Below are 23031 nucleotides of genomic sequence, written 5' to 3'. Positions count from 1 at the left end.
ACCGCAAGACTACTCTTCAGCACAAGGGATGAGTGGAGTGATTTTGCCTAAATACAGATTTGCCAAAATTTCATCAGACGTATTCTCAAATTTGGACTGGTTTGACAAAATTCGCTTTAAAAAAATCCCATAGCTTTTTTCCAACAAATCCATCTGATTACTATGCTAGCTCAAATATGATGATCACATGGCTTTGTTGATAAACAAATGTTTAGATTTTGTGATAGGGTTAGGGCTAGTTTTAGGGCTCCCCTGTTTATCAATATTAAACCTCATGAGCCAGCTAATGAGGACCAGGGCTGTTCTCGGAACACAAATAGGTGCAGAACAGTTGAAAAGAGTTTTTCTATTTATCAAGAGCCATTTTAAACCCTAAAACCACAGTGTTGTTTACCTTTCCCATTGATTCCAATGTATTTAACTGAAATGGTGTTATTTTTTCGTTTGTCAAAACTATGCAAAAAAAAGTTTGGCAGAAATTCTAGATTTTGCTCATTCCTAACCAGCATGCTTCCTGGGAGAAACAGTCCAAGCCCCAAGCTCTCTGATATTTGCTTTTAGGAGTACCAGTCACAAGGTCAGTAGGTAGTGACAAAACAGGCATAGCCTGTAAACTCCATATTTTAAAAATAACTGATGCTCAAAAAAACTATGGAAGATCATTGTAACCATACAATACTAACCAACTAACTGGTATTCAGCAAAGGCACCACAGAGGCTATGTCCTGTTCATGGTCACGCTGACCAATATGAAGCACTCTTTCTTGTCCCCAACTCGGAAGCACTTCTTATTGGTCAGCATGGTCATATGACTATGCTGACCAATGAGTGCTCACCATTTTCAAGCATTATGATTATTACACACTGCAGAGCTGAGAATTGTGGTGTACGGTGTACAGACCGCTATACCGGCTGGCAGGGGCATTACACAGGTAAGTGAAGCAGGGACCGGGGGATGTAGGGGGTACTGCAAGTTCTTTTTTTTCACACTTTGTGAAAAGGTGACTTTACCCTCTAAAGAAGAAGTCCCCTGAGCAATGAAAAATTAAATGCTGGTCTACTGATTCATGTAGAAATACTTATCTTTGCAGCTGCAAAGAAACACCTAATGACACCTAATGATTGTGCAGTAAATCCTTTTTTTACCTCTGCCTTTACTGCCTGTCAGCTCCTTCCCTGTCAGAAGCCCAAATTGTGGGTGTCCCTGTTGTTGAGCTCAGGCAAAACTCAGTTGCTTCCGCCTGCTTTACTGTGAGGGTGCCTATCTTTCAGTAAGTGTAGATGTTTTCTGCATGCATTTTCATGGTGTGGTCAAGCAAGTGCCTGTAGTCAATCACCGCTAATTAGTTATTGGTCTTTAAACTAGATAAAGGGGGGGGGGCATAAAAACATGGATACAAATAATACAGTGGGAAGCAATGAAGGGGTAAATAGTGGGCTCGCTCCAGTCATCAGTGCCAAAGTAGTCAATATAGTAAATCCTGTGGCCCAAGATAATATAATTAAGAATGGCCGACCAATATCAAAGCCAAAAAATAAAAGTAGTGGGGAACAAGAAAGAAGTAAACTTTTGTCCCATAACAAGACCGGAATTAAATGTATGTACACAAATGCTAGAAGTCTGGCTAATAAATTAGAAGAGCTTGAACTTATGCTACTCGAAGAGGACTTCGATATATCGGGAATAGCGGAAACCTGGCCAGACAGAGCACATGATTGGGCTACTAATATAGAGGGGTACAACCTGTTCAGGAGGGACAGAGGTGGGAGAAGGGGGGGGGTATGCATTTATGTTAAAAATAATGTAAATATGCATATAAGGGAAGTTATCACGTCAAATAGTGGAGAAGACGTGGAATCCTTATGGCTAGAACTAGATATGACGGACGCTAGTCGTAAACTAATTGTGGGTATTTGTTACAAACCTCCAAATATAGGGGAGGAGGGGGAGGCTCATCTACAGTCCGAAATAGAAATAGCTGGGAGGGAGGGCAATGTAGTCGTGATGGGCGACTTCAATTACCCAGTTATAAATTGGGTTAATGGTACCTCAGGTTCGACAAAGGCGGGCCGATTTCTGAACATATTGCGAGACAATTTCATGGACCAGATGGTTGAGGTTCCAACTAGGAAAAATGCCATCCTAGATTTAATCATTACTAATAATGCAGAGTTAGTTGAGGATATTGTAATTGGGGAGACAATGGGTAATAGTGATCACAATGTGATAACTTTCACTATTGGATACAGGAAAGGGAAGGGCGCTGGCGGACAAGAACCCTAAATTTCAGAAAGGCTAACTTTGATAAACTGCGCCACCTAGTGGGGGACATCAAATGGGAAAATGTATTTCACAAACTGAACTCGGACCAAAAGTGGGAATGTTTTAAGAACACTTTACATATTGCCATTGACAAGTGTATACCGTTGGGTAATAAAAGTAAAAGATCACAAACAAAGCACATATGGCTAAATAAAAATGTAAAGTATCGCATAAAAAAAAAGCGAGTGGCATTTATAAAATATAAGAAGGAGGGGATGGATTCTGCAAAGAATGTAATAAAAGATGTAAACTAGTAATACGGGCGGCTAAAATAGAGTGCGAAAAGCATATTGCCACCGTTAGTAAAAAAAATAAAATAATTTTTACCAATACATAAACAGTAAAAAGGGGAGAAAGGAGCTGATAGGCCCAATAAAGGACGAAAGCGGGAAGTTAATCACAAATGACAAGGAGAGGGCTGAAGCGCTGAACACTTTTTTCTCCTCAGTATACACTCAGGAAGGAAACGGGTTTGACGTCCATGATAAAACACATAGTTCATCACAAAATATACCTCAGTGGTTGACATGACATGACACGACAAAGACTTAATCTACTTAATGTACATAAAGCATTGGGACCAGATAACCTGCACCCCAAGATACTTAAGGAACTAAGCGAGGTTATAACAAGACCATTATTCCTCATTTTTAAGGACTATCTAATGACTGGTAGAGTTCCAAGTGACTGGCGGAGGGCTACGGTAGTTCCAATATTCAAAAAGGGGGCAAGATGCCAACCTGGGAATTACACACCAGTTAGTCTTACATCGGTAGTTTGTAAAAACTGTTAGAGGGAATGATTAAGGACTATTTGGTAGAATTTGTTCAGGGTAATGGCATAGTTAGCGATAACCAGCATGGGTTCAGGAAAGACCGTTCCTGTCAGACTAACCGGCTAACTTTTTACGAGGGGGTAAGTAGAAATCTGAATGGAGGGAAGTCTGTGGATGTGGTATATCTGGATTTCGCAAAAGCTTTTGAAACGGTAGCTCATAGACGCTTACTATACAAGCTGAGGTCTATGGGCATAGATGGAAGAGTGTGTACATGGATAGAGAACTGGCTAAAGGAACGGGAACAGAGAGTATCAATAAATGGTGCCCTTTCAGATTGGGCTAGTGTCATTAGCGGTGTGCCCCAGGGTTCTGTGCTGGCACCCATGCTATTCAACCTGTTTATTAACGACATCGGGGAAGGTGTAAACAGCGATATCTCAGTGTTTGCTGACGATACCACAATTGGGAGGGTAATAGAAACGGACCAAGATAGTATAACATTACAGGAGGACCTGGATAAAATAGGGGAGTGGGCAACTATATGGCAGATGAGGTTTAATGTCGATAAATGCAAAGTTATGCACTTCGGGATTAAAAATAAGAAAAATGGGTTACACAATTATGGATATGCCGCTAGGGAAGTCAGAAATGGAGAAAGATTTGGGGATCATTGTAGGCCATAAACTGAATAATAGATTACAGTGCCAGGTTGCTGTAAGCAAAGCTAGTAGAATCCTGTCCTGCATCAAGAAGGGAATGTTTTGCAGGGACAAGTCTATAATTTTGCCACTTTACACATCACTGGTTCGTCCTCATCTGGAGTATGCGGTCCAGTTTTGGGCACCAGTACACAGAGGGGATGTCCTTGAGCTGGAGAGAATCCAGTGCAGAGCAACCAAACTCATCAAGGGGATGGAGGACCAGAACTATGAGACGAGGCTACTAAATTTAAATATGTTCACGCTGGAAGTAAGGAGATTAAGGGGGGATATGATTTTCATGTACAAGATGTTCAATGGTGACAGCAACATTAGCAACAAACTCTTTAAGATTAATTATGTAACAAAGACTAGAGGCCACCACCTAAAATTGGTAGAAAAAAAATTCCAACACAAAGGGAGAAGGGGGTTCTTCTCAGTTCGTGCGGTTAGGATCTGGAACTCTCTGCCACAAGCAGTGATTTCAGCAAATAGTGTGCAATCATTCAAGAAGCTTTTGGATGATTTCCTGAGAGACCATAAAGCACAGGGGTACAGGTACTCTTAAGAACGAGGTGACTCAGGGACCTATAAAAACACAAACACACACAATAGGTTGGACTTGATGGACTTATGTCTTTATTCAACCTCAAATACTATGTAACTATGTAACTATGTCTTCCACACAGCAGCGTGCTTAAACAGCAGTTGGGGGTGCGGCCACCCATGCTAGCTCAGAATACACAGCACCTATCAAAATGGAACAAAGTTTCACAGTTTCAGAAGAGACTATGATGTGAAGAGGGCTCCTGATATGAATGGGGCTCCTGGTGTAAAGGGGGGACTCTGATGTGAAAGGGGAGATTCTGATGTGAAGGGGGGCTCTTGATGTGAAAGGATGACTCTGATGTAAAGGGGATCCCATTTTAGACTGGGGTGCCTCAAGATTGTGCATACATTTAAAGGGTGCCATGCCATTATTTAAAAAAAGTTAAGAAACACTGGCATAGACACTAGACAGTCAAGCATTCAGCTCTTAATACATTGCATATACTTCAGTGTGTCAGCTCTCCAAAGGGTAAGCTACCGAGGTAAGGATAATTTTGTCAATGTAGTTAACCTTCCAACTAAATTTTAATAGCCTATATACTATAAAGGCAGTGATTTACCTTCAGTAAGAAAAGCAGCAATGCACAATGTTGAACCATGTAAAAAATTAAACTTGCTTTTGGAATTCTATCAGTTTTCATCTCTCTGTGCCCATCACATGACCAAATATGAAAGCATTCTCATGTGGTCTCTGCAGTAGGCGGATTTAGGTAGGGCTCATAATTGGTTGGCTGTGCCTGAATTTCAGTATTCCAAGCCCAGAGTTTCCCAGTTGATGTATCAATCTCAGAATTAGTTAATGTACCTAAAATTGTAATAATGTAACTAGTCTTTGTTTATAAAAGAACACGTTGATCTTACCTTGCAAATTAAAAAATGGAGTATCCTGTGTACACAGCAAAACATAATACAGCGATACATAAAATCCCACAGCACTCAATAGCTGTATTTCAGGCTAATTACCACACTAAATTATCTTGTATGTATGATCTAAAATAATCAATAATATAATTATATTTCTAGAATAATGTATACAAGTATTGTGAAGTCTGGGAAAATAAATAAATGTTGCATGAATAGTTGATATCATGTTATGTAATATAAATTGTAATTTATAAAGCTACCTCAAAACAACATCTAAAAATGACAGTTATCTAACAAAATGCAGCGCATACTTAGCAGTATATTGATTACTTATGTGTTGCTATGTGCCTCCCACTAAGGCTGCAAACATTTTTTTAATGAGTGGTGACAAGTGACAAAAATTCTGTGCAGTGACTAAGACTTCCTTCCTTTTACAGAATAGCTATAAAAAAATGAACAGTGAATGACATCTGATTGCATGAATACTTATAAAATCTATGATGAGTAATAGCTAGCAAGCCCCCAAAGTGAGCTATGATCTTTATGACAGGTCCTCCTCATGGAGACTTTGGGTAGCTCGACAGATCACTTGTATGTGAAAGCCAGAAGAAGCCGGCTGATAAAACGGTACCAAGATCTTGGACTTTAGCAATGGACGATTATGTACGTACGTTGTTAATGAAGTGGTTAAATATATACTGTTATATAGACTATCCCCCGCTTGCTAAAGAAATGAATAGAGATCCTTTCCATTTGGCATGTACTTTAAATATTATTAGAACAATTTACTTAATCTACCTAAATCACTACATGCAGCATTTTTAAAGGATGAATAGAATTCTTCCCACCTGTATGTAACATACAGCAAAGTTCCACTCAAAGTGGAACTGAACTCAAAAAGTAAAGATTTGGGAACATCTAAAAATGTCAATAGTACCTAAGCAGTACCCTGAAATATTTACCATTTGTCTGGTTTGTGAAAGTATCTAGGCACTCCTGTGCTACAGGCTCATCCCTGTATATCTTCTTTTGGCAAAGCTTTCAGAGTTCAGTTCATCTTTAAAGTGTAACTGCACCTTTGGTGCAATTACACTTAGAGCATATTGTCGTCGTCCCCCGCTCCTCCCCCAAGTACCCCCTGCCAGTCTTTTACTCAATTGTCCCCCATCCAGCGAGATATCACTGAAAAAAAGGCCACTTGAAAAAAAATTTCTGGCTTCCTATAGAGCTTCTGGGTATGAGCCCATACTCCAAAATAATTCTACATAGAATTTTTAGAATACAACACCATCTATAGCCTAAAGCAGCATAATATCAACCAAGAGGCAGGCTGCTACTTTGTTTTATCAACTTTAGAAACTGAATCACTTAGATTCAGAAGACAATAAAGATTGAGGCACGGAGAATATCAATTAGCAGTGACATTACAATTAGGGCAATGTTACTCAAGTGATTTCATAAGCAGAAATATGCAGATGTTACTTTCAGTTAAAAAAAACGCTTTTCAAAATGATCTATAGATTTAAATATAATGGCAGCTTATGTACAAATCTTAACTCTCTCATGCTATAGTCAGGCTAAACCACCATGCATGAGCCTCCCTAATAGAAGATTAAGGCATCTATAACATTTAAGAAGCAAAAGAGGGTTCCAGGAGTTGGGGAAACGAAAGGTTCAAGAACAGCTTTGTCAAGATTTTTGCGATTTCATCTGCTTATATTTTGTAATCTATTCATCGTCTGACATGTGATTTGCAAGGAAAGGTAACCTCTACTTAAAGAAGGAGTATCATACTGCTTTAACTTTTTGTTACTTGTTAAAGCTTTATTGAAATGTCACAAGGGAATTTTTTATTCAGTTCTAACAATCAAAGCACGGTGCAATGTGGTTGCACTGCGTCGCACCACGCTGTGCTGAAAAAGTACTGCATGCAGGATTTTTTTTTCAGTGCACACCTCCGCAGCACAGTGGTGTGAACTTGGCTGATTGTAAACAAGGCAATTTGCTTTGTCTTTGTGTTGGAACTATGCTGGCCCCAGCACCATGCATCTGGTGTGAATGGGCCCTAAAATGTTTCTTCAGTCACATCCATAGTGGTTAAAGTTAACCTGCATCCAGAGGGTCACTTGCATAGAAGGAATACCCTATAAAAGAAGAAGCAATATACATACCTTTTCTTCAGCCGGTGTATTGAAATGCTGCAGCTTCAATTCTCTCTGGCTGCAGCAGGTATTGGGACACTCTGGGTAGGTTGGATACATGCTGCCCCCAGGGATTTACTCTCCCTGCTGCCCAAAGGCCACGTTCCTCAATGCGCCCCCCTCCAAATGTAGAAAACAGCTTACCGCCCGGAACTGCATGTCCCGCGCGTTGGGAGATTCCACATCCCTGCTGCCCACTGCCGCCCGGAGGCTGTGCCTCGGTGGCCCTGTGGGAAATCCAGCCCTGGCTGCCCCCACACTGCCCATACATCCTGTACGTTCTGCCTCATAGGTCACAACATGCAGAGAGGGAGTATGTATTTTATACACTGGGAAATGTGGAATACTGTACGTGTTGTTTTTCCAAAAGGTACGTATATTGGCTTTTACATGGTGTTCCTTCTATACAAGTGAACCGGTGGTGATAGAGTCACTTCAACTGTGCCTGAAGACTACTACAACCTGAAAAAAGCAATGCATTTTGAAATTGAAACTCTGAAATGGTGAAATCCATAGACATCCTGTATAGGCAAAACATTAACCACCTTGTTATATCATCAATCATATCTCTGGAAATGACCCATTTTGCCATCTGTGAAATCTCCCAAAGCTTAAACACTTGTTAAAGAACAACTCCCGTAAAAAAATTTATTAACCCTTGCCTTGGGGCTACCCCCGTACTGCAAGGGTTAAGTGCTCATTTTTGCCTAGGATCAAAAATAACAAAGTTATACTCACCTGTTCCCCTGAGTCGGCTGGTTGTGAAACTGCTCCCTCAATCCCCTCTCCTTCTCTGCTGCAGGGATGGTATGTCCCTCTGCATCCTCACATCCTATATGCAATATATAGCACGTGATAACTCAGGGATCTTAGAGCGCTGCAGCGGAGGAGGAGAGAGGCCCCAGGGACTGGTCAGGATTGGGTGAGCTTAACTTTTTTTTATTTTTGGCCCTAGGCAAAAACGAGTACTGAACCCTTGCAGTGCAGGGTAGCCCCACTGCAAGGGTTAATAACATTTTTAACCAGAGTTCTGTTTTAAGTTTGCTCATTTTTAGGGCGTATTTAAGGTAGTTTAGTTCATTTCATTAGGTGCACTGTATATGTAAAAAGCAGTGAATCTGACATTCAACCAAACATTTACTACATGTGTAGCTTCCTGATGTGTTTGTTTTAAATTGCAGTGATTGATTCACTTACAGTTATTGTTTGGCAGATGTCACATTCACTGCTTTATAAATATGATCAGTGTATTTGTTTTTTGTGTATTTGACCTTTGTCTACTTCAAATCCTTTATTTTCCTTCTTTCACTGTCTTGTTTCTTTCTGTGAAGAAAATACAATAATGAGGCTAATGACGGACTGTTTTTGGACACATGAACAGGTCAAAGATATTCTGTAACCTTCAGTAGCTATTTGAATCCTATCTTTTAAAAACCAGCGCCATTGCCTCCAATGCATTTTGCAAAACTATCTGCTTTTCACCCGTATTAAATGGAAATAAAACTCTTAACATCCCTCACCCCCATTGACGCTGTTATGCGTCCCGTCCCTGCAAGCCACGTTATTTGGAAAATCTTACCACAAAAGGAGATGATGTGACTGCTGTCTTCATGGACAAACTTTCTGGTAACTGCTTCTTCCATAATTTGTTTTACCTGTAAATAAAACACAATTCATTTCAATAGTCAGTTTAACCCTTGTGCTGCCAGGCCCTGCTCTTTACTCAAACTCAGCTGGCCAGACGGTTTTCGTAATTTGTTCACTTTTATCATTTTTCACTTACAGCTTTCTGCGTTTGTAAAATACCCCCCAAAACCATACATTTTCTGAAAGCACAGAACTGAATAAAATGATGTTGCAACTGATTTTTTAGGTCCTGTGATATCTGCACAAATGTTTATCAAAACAAAAATACACTAATTATTAGCACACACAAGTACAATAACAACAACATAGCAAACAACCCACTAATTCTAGAGGATGAAACTGTACTGAGTTTTGTGCCTTTTTGCGAAACAGTAAGTAGGCAACTTACACAAAAAACCTGGAGGTTGGCTTCCCACTTATGCATTGTGGTAACGTCCAATCTGTAGTGCTGCGTGTACGTTGGTGTAGGCACTGTGATAAAGCGATGCAAATGCACTTATTATCACCACACAGCAACACACGTAGCACGCATTATCACAATGCACAATATTGTGTGTGTTTGTGTGTAAAGGGGGGGGGTTATGGTCTCATTCAAACGACCACAAAGGGCCATACAGCTTCAGGAACAATCATATTTCTGCTTTATGGCCCTTTGTGGCCATGTAAATGGTTTTATATTTATTTTTTTATTTTTCTTTGTTCCTTTTTTTACAATATTGTCAGGGGGTGTGGGAAATATTAGGAGTCTATTTAGACCTCTGAAATTTCCCCTTTGATTAATAGATGGCGCATACAGAGTCCTCAATCTCCTCTGCAGCCATAATCTGGTAAACGTTGTATATCATGGCTCGGTACTATTACTAATTATTTTGTTTACAGTTACATTGATCGTGTCTAACATGCTAGGAGAGTGATTGTCTCAGTAGTGTTCAGTACATCTCAGTAATTTTGAGCACATTTTCAGTAATTTTTCTATTTAGACGAAATAACTGAGGAGGGAATTTATCAAAACTGCAACAGAAGAATCTGGAGCAGTTGCCTGTGGCAACCAATCAGCTTCTCTCTTCAATTTGTTCATTTAAAGTGACATTAAAGTCAAAAATCTTTTCCCATGTTAATGTCAGCATTCACCTTAAATTATGTTTCTTAATCCGATCTTCTTCTTTCCTGATGTTTTCATCTGTCCCTACAGCGCTGCGGCGGGTCTCCGATCCAGCGCTGACTCCTCTGAGCTCGCTGGCACTTCCTGTCCCACGGTGTCGGCATGCGGGTGCACGCCTCCAAATACTTACCTTGTGTCTCTCCTCGTCTCCCGGACAAAATTGTGAACTGCGCATGCGCCCGCCACAAGATGCTTTGCGGCCGCCCGAGAATTTTCACATTTTCGGACGGGAGCGCGCGGGGAAGACACAAGTAACCCTTTTCAAAGCGCTTTTTTTTGACACTTTTTGCATGCTTGCTAGCAGTAGATATATGCAAAAAAACAGAGGGTTTAGAAACCCTTTAAGGTTTAAAAATGAAAGGTGGATGCTGATTGGTTCCTATGCACAGCTTCTCCAGATTTTGTCTGCTCCAGTTTTAATAAATTCCCCAGTGTTTTAGCTGTACTATAGTGTATATATTATACTGCAGTATATAAAAAGCACAAGTAAAAAGTAAATAGAGGTTATATAAACAACACAACAGCATTCCTACAGTGAAAAAGTAGAAAAAAATAACAGTAAAAGCTGTAAAAAGCCGCCTAGATCACTTGTAGCAGCCTGTTCTTAAAGCGTCACCTATGAATTTTTGTACCAGTTTTTCGCCATTGCACAGGCGCACACAATTTTAACGCTTGGCATGTTTGGTATCTTTTTAAGCAATGAATCTGAATCTTTCATATTTTACCAAAAACTTGGGTGTTTTAATGCTGTGATCCCTCTCATCAGTACAATAGTTTTGTTTAGTATTTTGGGGAATTTGTTTTTGGCTTCTTATTCAAACTTTTAGATTTTATTCAAATTTAAATTATGGTCCTTTTGTATTATAAAGAAGTTTGCTCACTAAAAGATAGCCTTCAACTAATCAGTAATTATCTTCCTAAGTGGTCAAAGCACTTAATTTGCTGGACTTCTTTTGTGTTTGGTTGACAATAATAAACAAGCAAGATAAATTAACGTTTTTCCATTTCGAGGTTGGCTGCATACATCAAAGTGTAATACTGAAGATCTCAAATTATCCAGAAGCTTTCTGTAACACAGATGTCCTCAAAGACGCAGCTTGAAAAAAAATCTGCAATGTGCTTTTAGATACAGCTTTGATGCAAAAGTCATAAAGCACATAAGGAAGACAAATGACCTCAGCTTTAGAAGCATGTAATAGAATCATCTTAAAGTTGTAAAGGAAGAGTTCTAGAAGCAAGATTTATTTATGTTTCTGGGATTAAACTGTTTTTAATAAGAGACTGTTTCCCTAGAAAAAAAATATTTTTATATGGATCAAATTTTACATGGGTGTTTACAAAATAATTAAAACAACAATTAAAAAATAATGACAAAAGTACAGAAGTTACAAAATGAATAAGAGTTTGTGGAAATAAATATAAAAATATACGTCCTGCCTCCTGCAGCTTCCTATTGAACACTGAGGTCAACCATCATGTTAAACAAACAAAAGGGAGTGGTAGATGGCAGGTGAAGTTTTTTCCTTAGTTTGCTCTGAGTTTAGGGTTTTCCAGAGCGTGGTGGATTCTGGAAAAAGGTATGTGCAGACAACACAGCAATGTTTGCTTTGCTTTCAAAAGTTATGTTATTGTTATACACTCCATGAAGATGTGAAAAGTTCAATTTAATCAAGTTAGGTTTTCATTCAAACAAAATGTATTTTTGCATATACAGTAACTATCGTAACTACCTGAATCTTAATATCAGCCTACTGTAGTCCCCTGCACTGCAGAACTTACAATGGTGGAAAAAATGAGACAACCTTTTGAGTCACTCAGACTATTCTGCAATGCACAGTGTTGTTAGTTTCCCTTCTTGAACATGCTTAAGGCCCTGTTCACATGATTTTAAGGTCCTGATCAGGTGCGGATCTGCAGACGCGGTGCTATGTGTTTTGCCGCGTTATGGCCGCGTTTTGGCCGCGTTTTTGATGCGTTCCAGTTAAAAAAAAACAACATTTTTTTTTTGCTGGAGTGGGGCTGTCAGTATGTTAGTTGCATTGCAGTGCGTTTTTGTCGCGTTTTGCATTTGAACCCAGAATTGTCCTTTTTCCACCATTACTTTTTCTTTTATACTGGTTTCTGGAAATAGCAAACAAGATAATTAAGAGATAAGATGAAGGTTTTAGTGCAGAATAACACTTCTGGTAGTGGATAGAACTTTTTCATAGACATCTGACCAAGAGGGACAACTAAGGAGGAAAGAGGGACAGAGGGATCTGGTTCCAGAGGAGAGACAGTCCCTCCAAATGAGGGACAGTTAGGAGGTATGCCACCTGTCATTACAGCTGCAAGAATCTGCAGATTCTTGATGCATCTGACCACTAAAAGCCCCTGTAAATAAGTGCTTAGGCTGGTAAAATAGTTCTTATATATGCATTTCAAATGCATATTTAGCTGCCTGCCTGGAGCTTTACTTTATTGTTGAACATGCCTGAAGCATTTTCATGTTACTCATCCTTTGATGGGTTATTTGGAGGCGTTACCTGAATGGAGAACCCACTTCTGCATTTGATTCAAATATGCTGCCCGGCGCCGAGTGTCAGCTTAAGATGGGATAGGATGGGGCTATAGCCGCGAGGCAGCTCCATCCATATGTGCATTGCTTACCCCGAACTCACCTACCACCCACAGTTTGTACGCTCATACCGGAACGTGCGGTACCCTAATGACGTGCGTTCCGTTGCAGTGCGACTTGGGTCGCGACTTAATAACCAAGGACAAAGGTGGGTCCTGAGGTTACACAGGTTTAGAAACACTGCCTTAGACACAATGATAGGAAATTAACGCTTCAATATTCTTTTCTCATTCATATTTCCAAACTTGATGTGCCAAATCATGCAGTGTCTGATGCAAGTATAATATTGTTCACCAACCCCTTTTATGTTATAAACAGCAATGTACCATTCCTGGTACAGAACACGACAAACACGCAGCTCTACAACATGTGTTATTACTTGTAGTCTAAATGTAGAAGCTATAAAAGCAGAAGGGAATTAAGCTTATAGATGAATTAAGCTGCTGGCTAATATCATCCTTTATATAATCAATGTGGTTAATGTCTCTAATACAAAAAGACATTTGAATAAATTAGGCTATGCTGTGCTATTTCAATTGAAATTATTATAGCCAGACATCTCAAAAAGAGGAAAATAAAATGAATATTCACTTTGCCTCCAGAAAAAAAATAACATTTCAAGTGTACTTAGCAAATAATTAGTAACCAAGTAATGGGAAGCGTATTCTTTTCTGCCCTTGTTCCTTGGTCCTTTTTGCAAAAAGGCTGAACATTGTTTAAGAATTAGACATGGTCATGTCTCATACCAAAATAGTATTATATTGCTATTTCTTTATAATTTAATGACTAACTCCTATAACTATTGTTCTACCTTATTTTTTCTCTCTTCTCCTAGACCTCAATTTTTCTACGATTTCTGACTTTATTCTACAGTAATTATATAACAGAAAGTACCACCTCCTTTTTTTAGGTCTATTATACATTTATCATATAATACTAAAATAGGCATTAGAGTATCTTTCTTTAAAATACTCTCTTTTCTTAAGGCTCTATCGTATAGAAATTTAAAAACGAAACTCTTTATAACATATTTTGAATAACAAATACTGTTTTTGCATTAGCCATTTAAATATGTTTTTTTTATTTCAAACTCGATGACAATTGAAAATCCATATTGTATTCCTCTATTGTTATGTGGTACTATGTCCTATGATTGATTGTTACTGTCAATCTTTTTCTTGTTCATAATGTTGAATAAAAATATTTATGTCTCGTTTACACCTAGGCGTATTGCATATGCGCGTCTGTCGCGCTTTTTTACCGCGATTCGCGGTAAAAAATAGTCGGCTACTTGGCTGTATCCCAATGGAAACGCGCAACAAAACGGCCCAAAGTAGTACATGTACCTTTTCAGGCGTGGCCCGTTTTGTAGCGCGTTAGGGACGGGCGGAAATACGCCAAGGTGGGAAAGAGACCATTGAATACAATGGGATTTATATTTTTGAGCGTTTTGTAGAGCGTTTTGTAGAGCGTTCGTCGAGCGTAGAACGCGCTACAAAACGTTCAGGTGTGAACGAGGGCTTAAAATAAAAAAAAATAAAAAAGTACATACTACTAAATCCTACACAATAATTTATTTCTACAGCAGTTATGCATCAGTCTGCCAGTAGCCTTAAAACAGCAGTTTTTCTGAGGTGGTTCTAACATTAGGCCATTTTAGACAGTTGCCTAAGGCTTCGCAATCATGGGGGCCTCACAGCCTGCCAGGCAGCAGGGGGCCAGGGACAGAGAGGGCTCTATTATGGGAGATGAGCGCACGTCCCAGGCGCCCACTCCAGCATCCATTTCTGATAGTCCCCTCTGTCCCTGGGCCACTCTGCTGAACTGACAGCAGGTGAGAGGGAACAATTTTTTCTCTTTTGGCTGCAGTGGAGGAATACTGTGAGCTGCGGCAGCCAATCATTAACTTGCATTTCCGGCCTGCATAGGGGGATTGATATTTGTGCAGTGGCCCAATGAGCAGCTGTGAGAAGGGAGAAGCACCATTTTCAAGTTATGAGTGGACTGGGTGGTTGGTGTTGAGTGAGGCTTGGAAGCTGCTGATGCTGCATAGGAAGTATGAACTGTGTTAAAATTAGCTCTTTGGGTATTGGCAGTGGCAGGAGAATGGGAATGAATAAAGCTTTGTGTCTTATGCGGAACATCATAGCTACCGGGCAACATATTGTTCATTGAATTATAGAAGATTCACTGATATAGTACACTGATATCATTGTCATATGTTAGCAGAGGTTATTAGGAAACGTACATGCTCCAAGATAATAAAAGAACGGACTGAAAGTACATGTATTTAGTATCTGTACAGGCCCAATTTAAGCAGTATGAATGAGGCCTAATAGCGCAACCTGTCAGAAGCTGTATCCAGCAACTTGACAGGTTACACAAAATGACTTCAACAGGAAGGGGTGGGACAAATTTAGATGGGGGGGTGCCAAGTTTCGTCTTGCCTAGGGCAGCACGAACACCTAAATACACCGCTGCACCTAATTCGAGAGCCGTATATGCTGCATTTGGACGACAACATTGGGTTAGGGTACAGCAGATACAGTAAAAAGGTGAGTGCTAGGGACACCTCCCACACCCACCCGCGAGGCTCTCCAGACCCCTGGTGAGACCTTGCACTGCCCTCCTGAGACCCTGCACAGCCCTTTTCAGACGCCGGGCAGCCCATCTAGGACCCTGGAGACATCAGGCCACCACCCCAGAGCAACACAGAGTATGTAGCTTCATATTATTCTGCATTGCTGAATAATGTATTACAGGGATTTTGTAGTCCCCTATAGCTGGTGGTATTCTGCATTGCTGTATAATGTATTGCTGGGATTTGTAGTCATATATATCTGTTGGTATTAATAATACCACTACTACTACTACAGCAATGCAGAATAATACTATTATTAGGGGATTGCTGGCCCTGACACTTGCTGGCAGTTATTGCTGGGGGGTGGTATTCGAGACCCTGGCGGTTCCTGGTGGCCGTTATTGGAAAAAAATATGCAATTTATACAGTTCAATTTTAATTATCGTTTGCAGTTTTTTTTATTAAAAGGGGGCCTGGGGGCCTCACATTTAAGTTTTGCCTAAGGCCTCACAAACTCTAATACCGCTTCTGCCCCATTGCCTTGGCAGTCAGGGGAGCTTTCAGAACTCTGGTGTTTAGTAATTAAGGTTCCCTATGCGTACACAGGTGGTCATTGGGAAAGGGGCTCACTTACATTGGTAAGAGAGAAACATACTCCTCATTGGTAATCAGTGGAAAAAGTCAGTATACTGACTACCAATCTTTAATCAATCTGTAGATCAAACTATTTAAAATTCACATTTCAGAAAATGGATAATATGTGAACCCCTTGTATATAGCTCAAAATAAAAGACTTCATAAACAATCGTTCTTACACAAATTTAGTATATGAATCTAAAGTGTCATCTCCCCCGTATATTATCTGTTTGGCATTGTGTCCCTCTTTCTGAAATTCTAAGGCCTTGTTCACACCAAGTGTGGAGCAGATGCAGAGCACAGCAGTTACAGAACGCATCAAAAATTTATCCAATGTATTCCAATGGTATTTTGGGCTCTAGTTCACCACGCAGCGTTCAGTTCCAGAGCATGTGGAAAAACTGCAGCATGCCCTATTTTTCCTGCTCTGGAACGTACCGCAATGCATGCAAACGCCCTGGAATGCACTGAAAGCCAATTTTAGGCTATATATATATATATTTACTTTTTTTTTTAAACGGCCCGTAATGCAGCAAAACACACTGCATGTGCAGAAACTCATGCAGTTCTGGTCCGGATTTGGTGTGAATAAGTATGCTATTTCCTGTCTAGATGTGAAAATCAGGCAATGATTACTGTGTACAGCAGCACCTAAGACAATGTGATCATAACAATTCTGTGGGGTCATGTTACTTAATAACATTTTATTTCATAAACCTGCTTGTCACTAAGCAACTGGTGGTCTTTCAATGCTGTGAGATTGTGTTTTTCATTTAACGGCGTCAATGAACATTGCTAGGCAACCTTTACTTCTCGAAAATCTACACTGTTTCATATTTAAATGGACTCAGTCATTCACATTACTACTTTAGAGAAGAACATACTGTATTTCTAACGTTTACCATAGTTGATCAGCATTTTAATGGAAACATTTAATAAATCAAGCTTTAAAAAAATCAAGCAAAAATCAGTGAATGCTATTTTCTGAGGAGGAGAAGCGGTTACAGATAAACAAATAAACATTGCTAGATCATTTGGAAGATCAATATAACACAGAAAAATACATTCTACTGTATTACTTTTGTAAATAACACTGATTTTGTCTGGTTCCTTAAAGTGACGCTGAACTCAGGAATCAAATCTTAAAGGGGACCTTTACCCATATCTTCAAAAAAAACAACAAAGGCACCTTTAGAAATGTTTAGCAATGACAATCTACAAACACATACTTCTAGATAACTGCAGGCTTTTATTTATTTGCATACCTTATTTCTCTTTTCCTCCCCATTTACCTCACAGTGGCCTTTTAACTAAGGGCAGATTACTAGCTCTCCCTTTACTTCCTGAAACTGAGGTGCATGTCACTAGGACATGTGACCATGCACATCATCTGTGGGGAGGAAAATGCCTTTCACTGAGGACTCATGAGATTACAGAGGAGATTTCCAAGCAATGCTCTGCTGATGTCACCTTCCCAGGATGCAACGCTTTGGAAAAATACATCATTTGTGTGTATGGACCAGGAAGGCAGCCCCACTGCAAGGGTTACGATTTCATATGCCCGAAGTTCTATTTTAAGAGTTGCACTTTTTTGTGGTTCAAAATAAAAGCAATGAAAGGTAATACCTTTAATGGCTGCAAGTGAAATCAAATGTTTCTTTGGGGCTAGTTCACAATGTATGTGCTGTCAAGAATTGTTCTCTATTTTTATGAGCAAAAAAATGTGAGGACAGAAGAGATTACACTGTTTTCAATAAAGCCGGTTTATACCAATGCACTGTATTGAAGTGCATTGTAAAAAAAGGTCAGTGAAAAATGCAGCATATCCAAATTTTTGTAGTGTGCATTTAGCAAAAGTCTACTTGTCAGGCTGGGCTGCTTGTGCAAAACAGGAATATTATTAGCAAACGAAAATACCAAAAAGTTATATATTCTAAAGATATTTTTTTGTTTTATAACACCAAAGTTTATACATATTTTCTAAACTAACCAAAAGGTTATTTATAGTCTCTCAAAGCACACCCTGGTAAGTTATGCAGTTTTATTGCAAGTTGCATCTAAAGTCAATATAATGAAAAAGTGTGCCTAGCAACATTTATCAGTTTATTACAAAAACTGGGGTGACCCCATAAAAGTATTGTAACCCAGGTTTTGTGTCTCTCACCTGGATTGTTAATTGCTTAATGATTGATTATCCAGGTGACATAAAAGGGGAAGGCTGGCGCATGATGTTGCTCTGGCCTAGGACTCAGACAGCATTCTAAAGATGCCCATACACCTTACGATTATCGGACAAAATTTTTCGTCCGGTGATCGAATAGTAGTACGATTTTCGTACGGCAGCCACATCCTGCCCCGAGGATCGCAAGATTAATTTAGCCGTAATTAACTAAAAGCACCTGGACGAAATGCGGTAATTGATTTGCCGTATTTTCGTAAGCGCAGTGTAGATCGTGCGACTTTTGACGGACGGAAACGCCAGCAACCTTACGAAAATCGTACGATCTAGCAAAGTTTTCAAACATGCTTGACCGTCAAAAGTCGTATGATTGTACAGTAATGTCGGTCGGACACTGCAATGCACACATGAAAATTGTCCGATAATCGTAAGGTGTATGGGCACCTTTTAAGGTGCCCGTACACCTTACGATTATCGGACGATAATCGTACGCGATCTTCTTTTCGTACGACAATCACAACGTGTGAATAGAGTGCCCAACCGATAGTACTGTACAAACGTACGACTTTTGACAGTCAAGCATGTTTGAAAACTTTGGTCGATCGTACGATGTTCGCATGGTTGGTGGCATTTCCGTCCGTCAAAAGTCGTACGATTAACACTGCGCATGTGGAAACGAAAATAATTGCCCAAGTCGCCCAGGTGTTTTTTTCTAACTACCGCTGATTGAACCTTTCGATAATCGGGGCAGTTTCGTCCGATAATCATAAGGTGTATGGGCACCTTTAAGGTGCCCACATACACCTGCCAATTATCGTGCGATAATCGCGGGTGATCCCGCGATCGTACGATAATCGGCAGGTGTATGGGCAGCGTGCAACCTCTCCTACTGTAAGGTCGCACGACATTCGTCTTCTGAGCACGCTTGAAAACCTGCCGAAAATCGTACATTTTTCGGCGGGTTCATTGCGTGGTTGGGAGACGAATGCAGCACAGACCGGTGTGCGCAAGCGCACACTGCCTGCTCAGCACTGCAATCATCGCATAGTACGATCTGGCTGTCCAAGATGGGCAGATCGTACGAAATTTGAATTAGCTTACAACTATCGCACGACAGTTGTGCGGTGGTTGTAAGGTGTATGGGCAGCTTGAGAGAGCTACAAGTTGGATGGTTGTGAGTAAAAGGTTGCTGAAAGTACTTTTGTTTTGTGAGGTGGCTGAGATAAGCTCACCACCTAGTAGAAAGAAAACCTGCCTGTTTATTTAGAGCCTGAAAGGCAAGGATTTGTTTTATTGCAATCTTTTAAATAAAAACTGACTGCAAGTCAGATAAAAGAAGGACTTTACTGCCTGGACTACCTTTTTCCCAGGGAAGGTAATCCCCATTTGAGCTATACTCGAATATATATATATATAGATATATAGTAATGGAGTATGTGTGTGAATGTTTATGTACTGTTAGCAGGATTCCTATTATGCTTGTGCAAGAATGAGAGAGTAGTACATCAATGTTTCTAGGTAACTGTTTGCTTAAGTTTTCATATTTTGACATTTGGGTCAATCATAAGCAAACCAGTATCGATGTACTAACAAGTACTTGGAATGCTTGGAGATATGGTATACCCTCGCCTCCTACCCAACCCCCACATAGTAAAAACAAGGCAATGAGGTTAATTTGTTTATTTCAATTTACCAATTTTAGCGAAGTGGTTAAAGACCAAAAGGGAGCAAATAACAAGTTAATAATTAGGGGTTACATACACTTTAAATGACTTCTGTTCAAGTTGTTTCAGAGGAAAGAGCCATCAAATAATAGGAATGACAATTTGCTCTTGATTTTGTGCATTTAAAATATATAAATGCCAGAAAATACTTCATGTTTTTGTTATAATTGACAACATATACATATACATTTTCTTGCAGTTTATTATTTACTGAGATTAAATATATACAAGTAAATAAAGCTGAATAATAATGTAAAGTATTTCTTAGATTTCTACATAAATATCATATAGGTCTATTTGATGATTCATTAGCCACTTCGTGTCTGGAGCAATTTTGTTTTTTTGCGCACACACATGTTAAAATCTGAATTTTTGGCTTGAAAACAGCTTAAAACCCCCAACCAATTATATATTTTCTGAAAATAGAGGCCCTTTAGAATAAAAAAAGCTAAATGCAATGTTTTATGTTGCATGATATCTGCACAAATGATTATCAAATCAATATTTTTAGGAAAAAATGCACTAAATGTAACTTTAGTGCACACAAACAGAATATAACGGGCAACTTGTTGGTAAAATATAAAATGGGGTTGTGTTGGATGAATAGATACTAACGCATGCTATCGCCCAATGCATCCACCATCCATTATGGCGTGGCAGGTGTGCTACACTGCGATTTATTTGAATGACATCCCAATGTACCTCCCAGCTGCAGTGGGGCACAACACAGGATTCCGACATTGCATCACGTTGGAAAAAGGAAGTGCATACACTATTTTTTCCCCCACTGCAATGCATCACGCATCATTGTTGTGCCACACAGTGGCTGGGATGCCATTCAAATAAATGGCAACAAATCATCATAACAGGCCGGCATTGGGGACAGCTGAGAACAGGATAGCCAGCAGGAAAGACACACCCTTTATATCAGCATACAAGTGATCGAGTGGCTCTATCCCTACCTGATCACTTGTATGGGAAAGCCAACAGTCAGCTGAAAAATACAGTACCATGATCACAGCTGATGATAATAAATACACTGATGTTCAGGGCAGGATTTACCACTAGACAAAGTAGGCCTGTATTTATGGGTGGCAGAGGCAGCTTTTACCTGTATTGTTAGCTTCCACACATCTTTTTTCCAAAATCAATAGAATTTGTTAGCTCATATAAGCTTGTTTACACACTGTCACAATATTCTTGGCCAGTTTAGTACCAAAAAAAAGTACAAGACGTGATCCCAGAAGTAGAGTCTTGCTTTAGCCACCAAAGATTGTGTGCCTACATGTTCCACTGATAGACGTTTGACCCTGTCGATAACCACTGTTTAAGTTCTGACTACCTTTTATGTGATTAAAATGAATAACCTACAGCTTAATATGTAAGTGTGGTGTGTACCTGTGTGTCTTCGTATGTTTGCAGGTCTTAAAACTTTGTGATGATGACTTACAGTTGCAACCTCTATACAAAAATCATACGATTCTCGGCTGGTTTTCGAACATGCTTGATATACAACAGTCGTGCGACTGTAAAGTAGAAACACAGACAAACTAGGACCATGCCTAGAACAATAATGTTTGAACAATATCCTCCCTGTGCAGATATGTTACCCTATTTTCTCTTGCTGTAATCAGCTATTTTTTTTAAATTTTAAATCAGTAAATAATATCCTAACATCTTATATTTGTGTTCAGGAATATTTCTGTGGAAACTACTGTATGTAAATGGACTTTGAGGAGCTTGCTTTGAGGACCAATTACTACTTAGGCACCTTTAGAACCTTTTTAATATTATATTCCCACAACACAAATCTGTTGGTTTGCTGCACTTGCTTTCATTTTTTTTTCTGCAGCACACAATTAGTTTCCAACCAGTGGTCCTACAAACAGACTGATACAAACTAATTACATGCAACCTTCTAAGCGTATCTGTCCTGTCACCCTCTGATAAAAAAAAAATGAAAAAGACACACAACCAAATAGATCAGAACTAAAAGTTTTTTTGTGGCAAAGTGTAATCCCAAAACTATTGATGAATTTATAAACTTTCTTAATAACAGATATTCAGCTTTAAAGCCTATCTCCAGGTGAAAAAAACTCAAGCACTACAAGGCATAAGTGCTCATTTTTGTCTATGGTTTTTACTTACCTTATCTTGCTCCCCTGGCAGCTTGCTCCCCTCTTCAGCTCATGGACTGTCCCCCTCGCATACAATGCAGGGCTATCTGCCTGCATTAAACGTGATGACATCAGCGGGCCTCTGATCACCAGAGTGGAGGAGGGCAGAGGCTGCAGGTGGCAGTTCTGGAGCCAGGGAGTTTTTCTTTAACTGGAGATAGGCTTGCAGCAGGATGATGGAGCAGGTGCATGCGTAGTATAGATTTTCGGCAGTGACAAGAGGAGAGACACAGTGGGGGTGAATGCACGCAGCCAGGAGCGTGCAAGCCGGACAGACGCAGCGGGACCTGAGGAGCCTGTGCTGGATCAGAGACTGGCAGCAGCGCTGGAGAGATTGCTGAATACAAGTGGAAGGAAGAAGATGAACGGATCAAGAGGAATCATTTAAGATAAGTCCTTAAAGCAGCATTGGGGGTGGAAGGAAAACATTTGTGACTTTAATGTCACTTTAAGTGCAACCCAGCACATGGTTTTCTGAGAAATGTGTGGAAGATGAGTGGTCACACACAGGAGAAGAAATTCCAATATTTCCATGTGTTTCCTGCCAGGGAGAGGGATGACATCAGCTTATTTCAGAGAAAGGATGCTATAAATGTCATATTGGTCTACATACACATAGTGCTTAGTGGGGGAAACATGTACAGAGACTAACAGTGCCACTGCAATGGTGATCCATTACTATAGCATTCTTTTTTCGGTGCTCTTGGTGCTTTTTACATAATCTTTTCGCAAGTATCGCTATTAAACAATGAGATACCATCACCAGCTGTTTGGCCATTGTATTTTTCCATTTACAGTTTCTTTCTAGTCCTATTTTTTTAAACACAACTGAGCT

The 23031-nt window shown here is 39.7% G+C and overlaps 1 protein-coding gene across 1 annotated transcript in view; it reads right to left on the bottom strand.

Moving 5' to 3' along the window:
* Positions 1–23031, bottom strand: part of SGSM1 (small G protein signaling modulator 1) — a 136814-nt gene that overhangs the window by 81035 nt on the left and 32748 nt on the right. The window contains exon 3 of the mRNA XM_018560993.1: positions 9053–9128. Coding sequence (XP_018416495.1) covers positions 9053–9128 — 76 coding nt within the window. The remainder of the gene's footprint in view (positions 1–9052; positions 9129–23031) is intronic.

Source organism: Nanorana parkeri, unplaced genomic scaffold (assembly GCF_000935625.1).
Source record: "Nanorana parkeri isolate BGI_ZX_2015 unplaced genomic scaffold, ASM93562v1 scaffold18, whole genome shotgun sequence".
NCBI classification, from domain to species: Eukaryota; Metazoa; Chordata; class Amphibia; order Anura; family Dicroglossidae; genus Nanorana; species Nanorana parkeri.
This window is presented reverse-complemented; position numbering and strand designations above follow the sequence as displayed.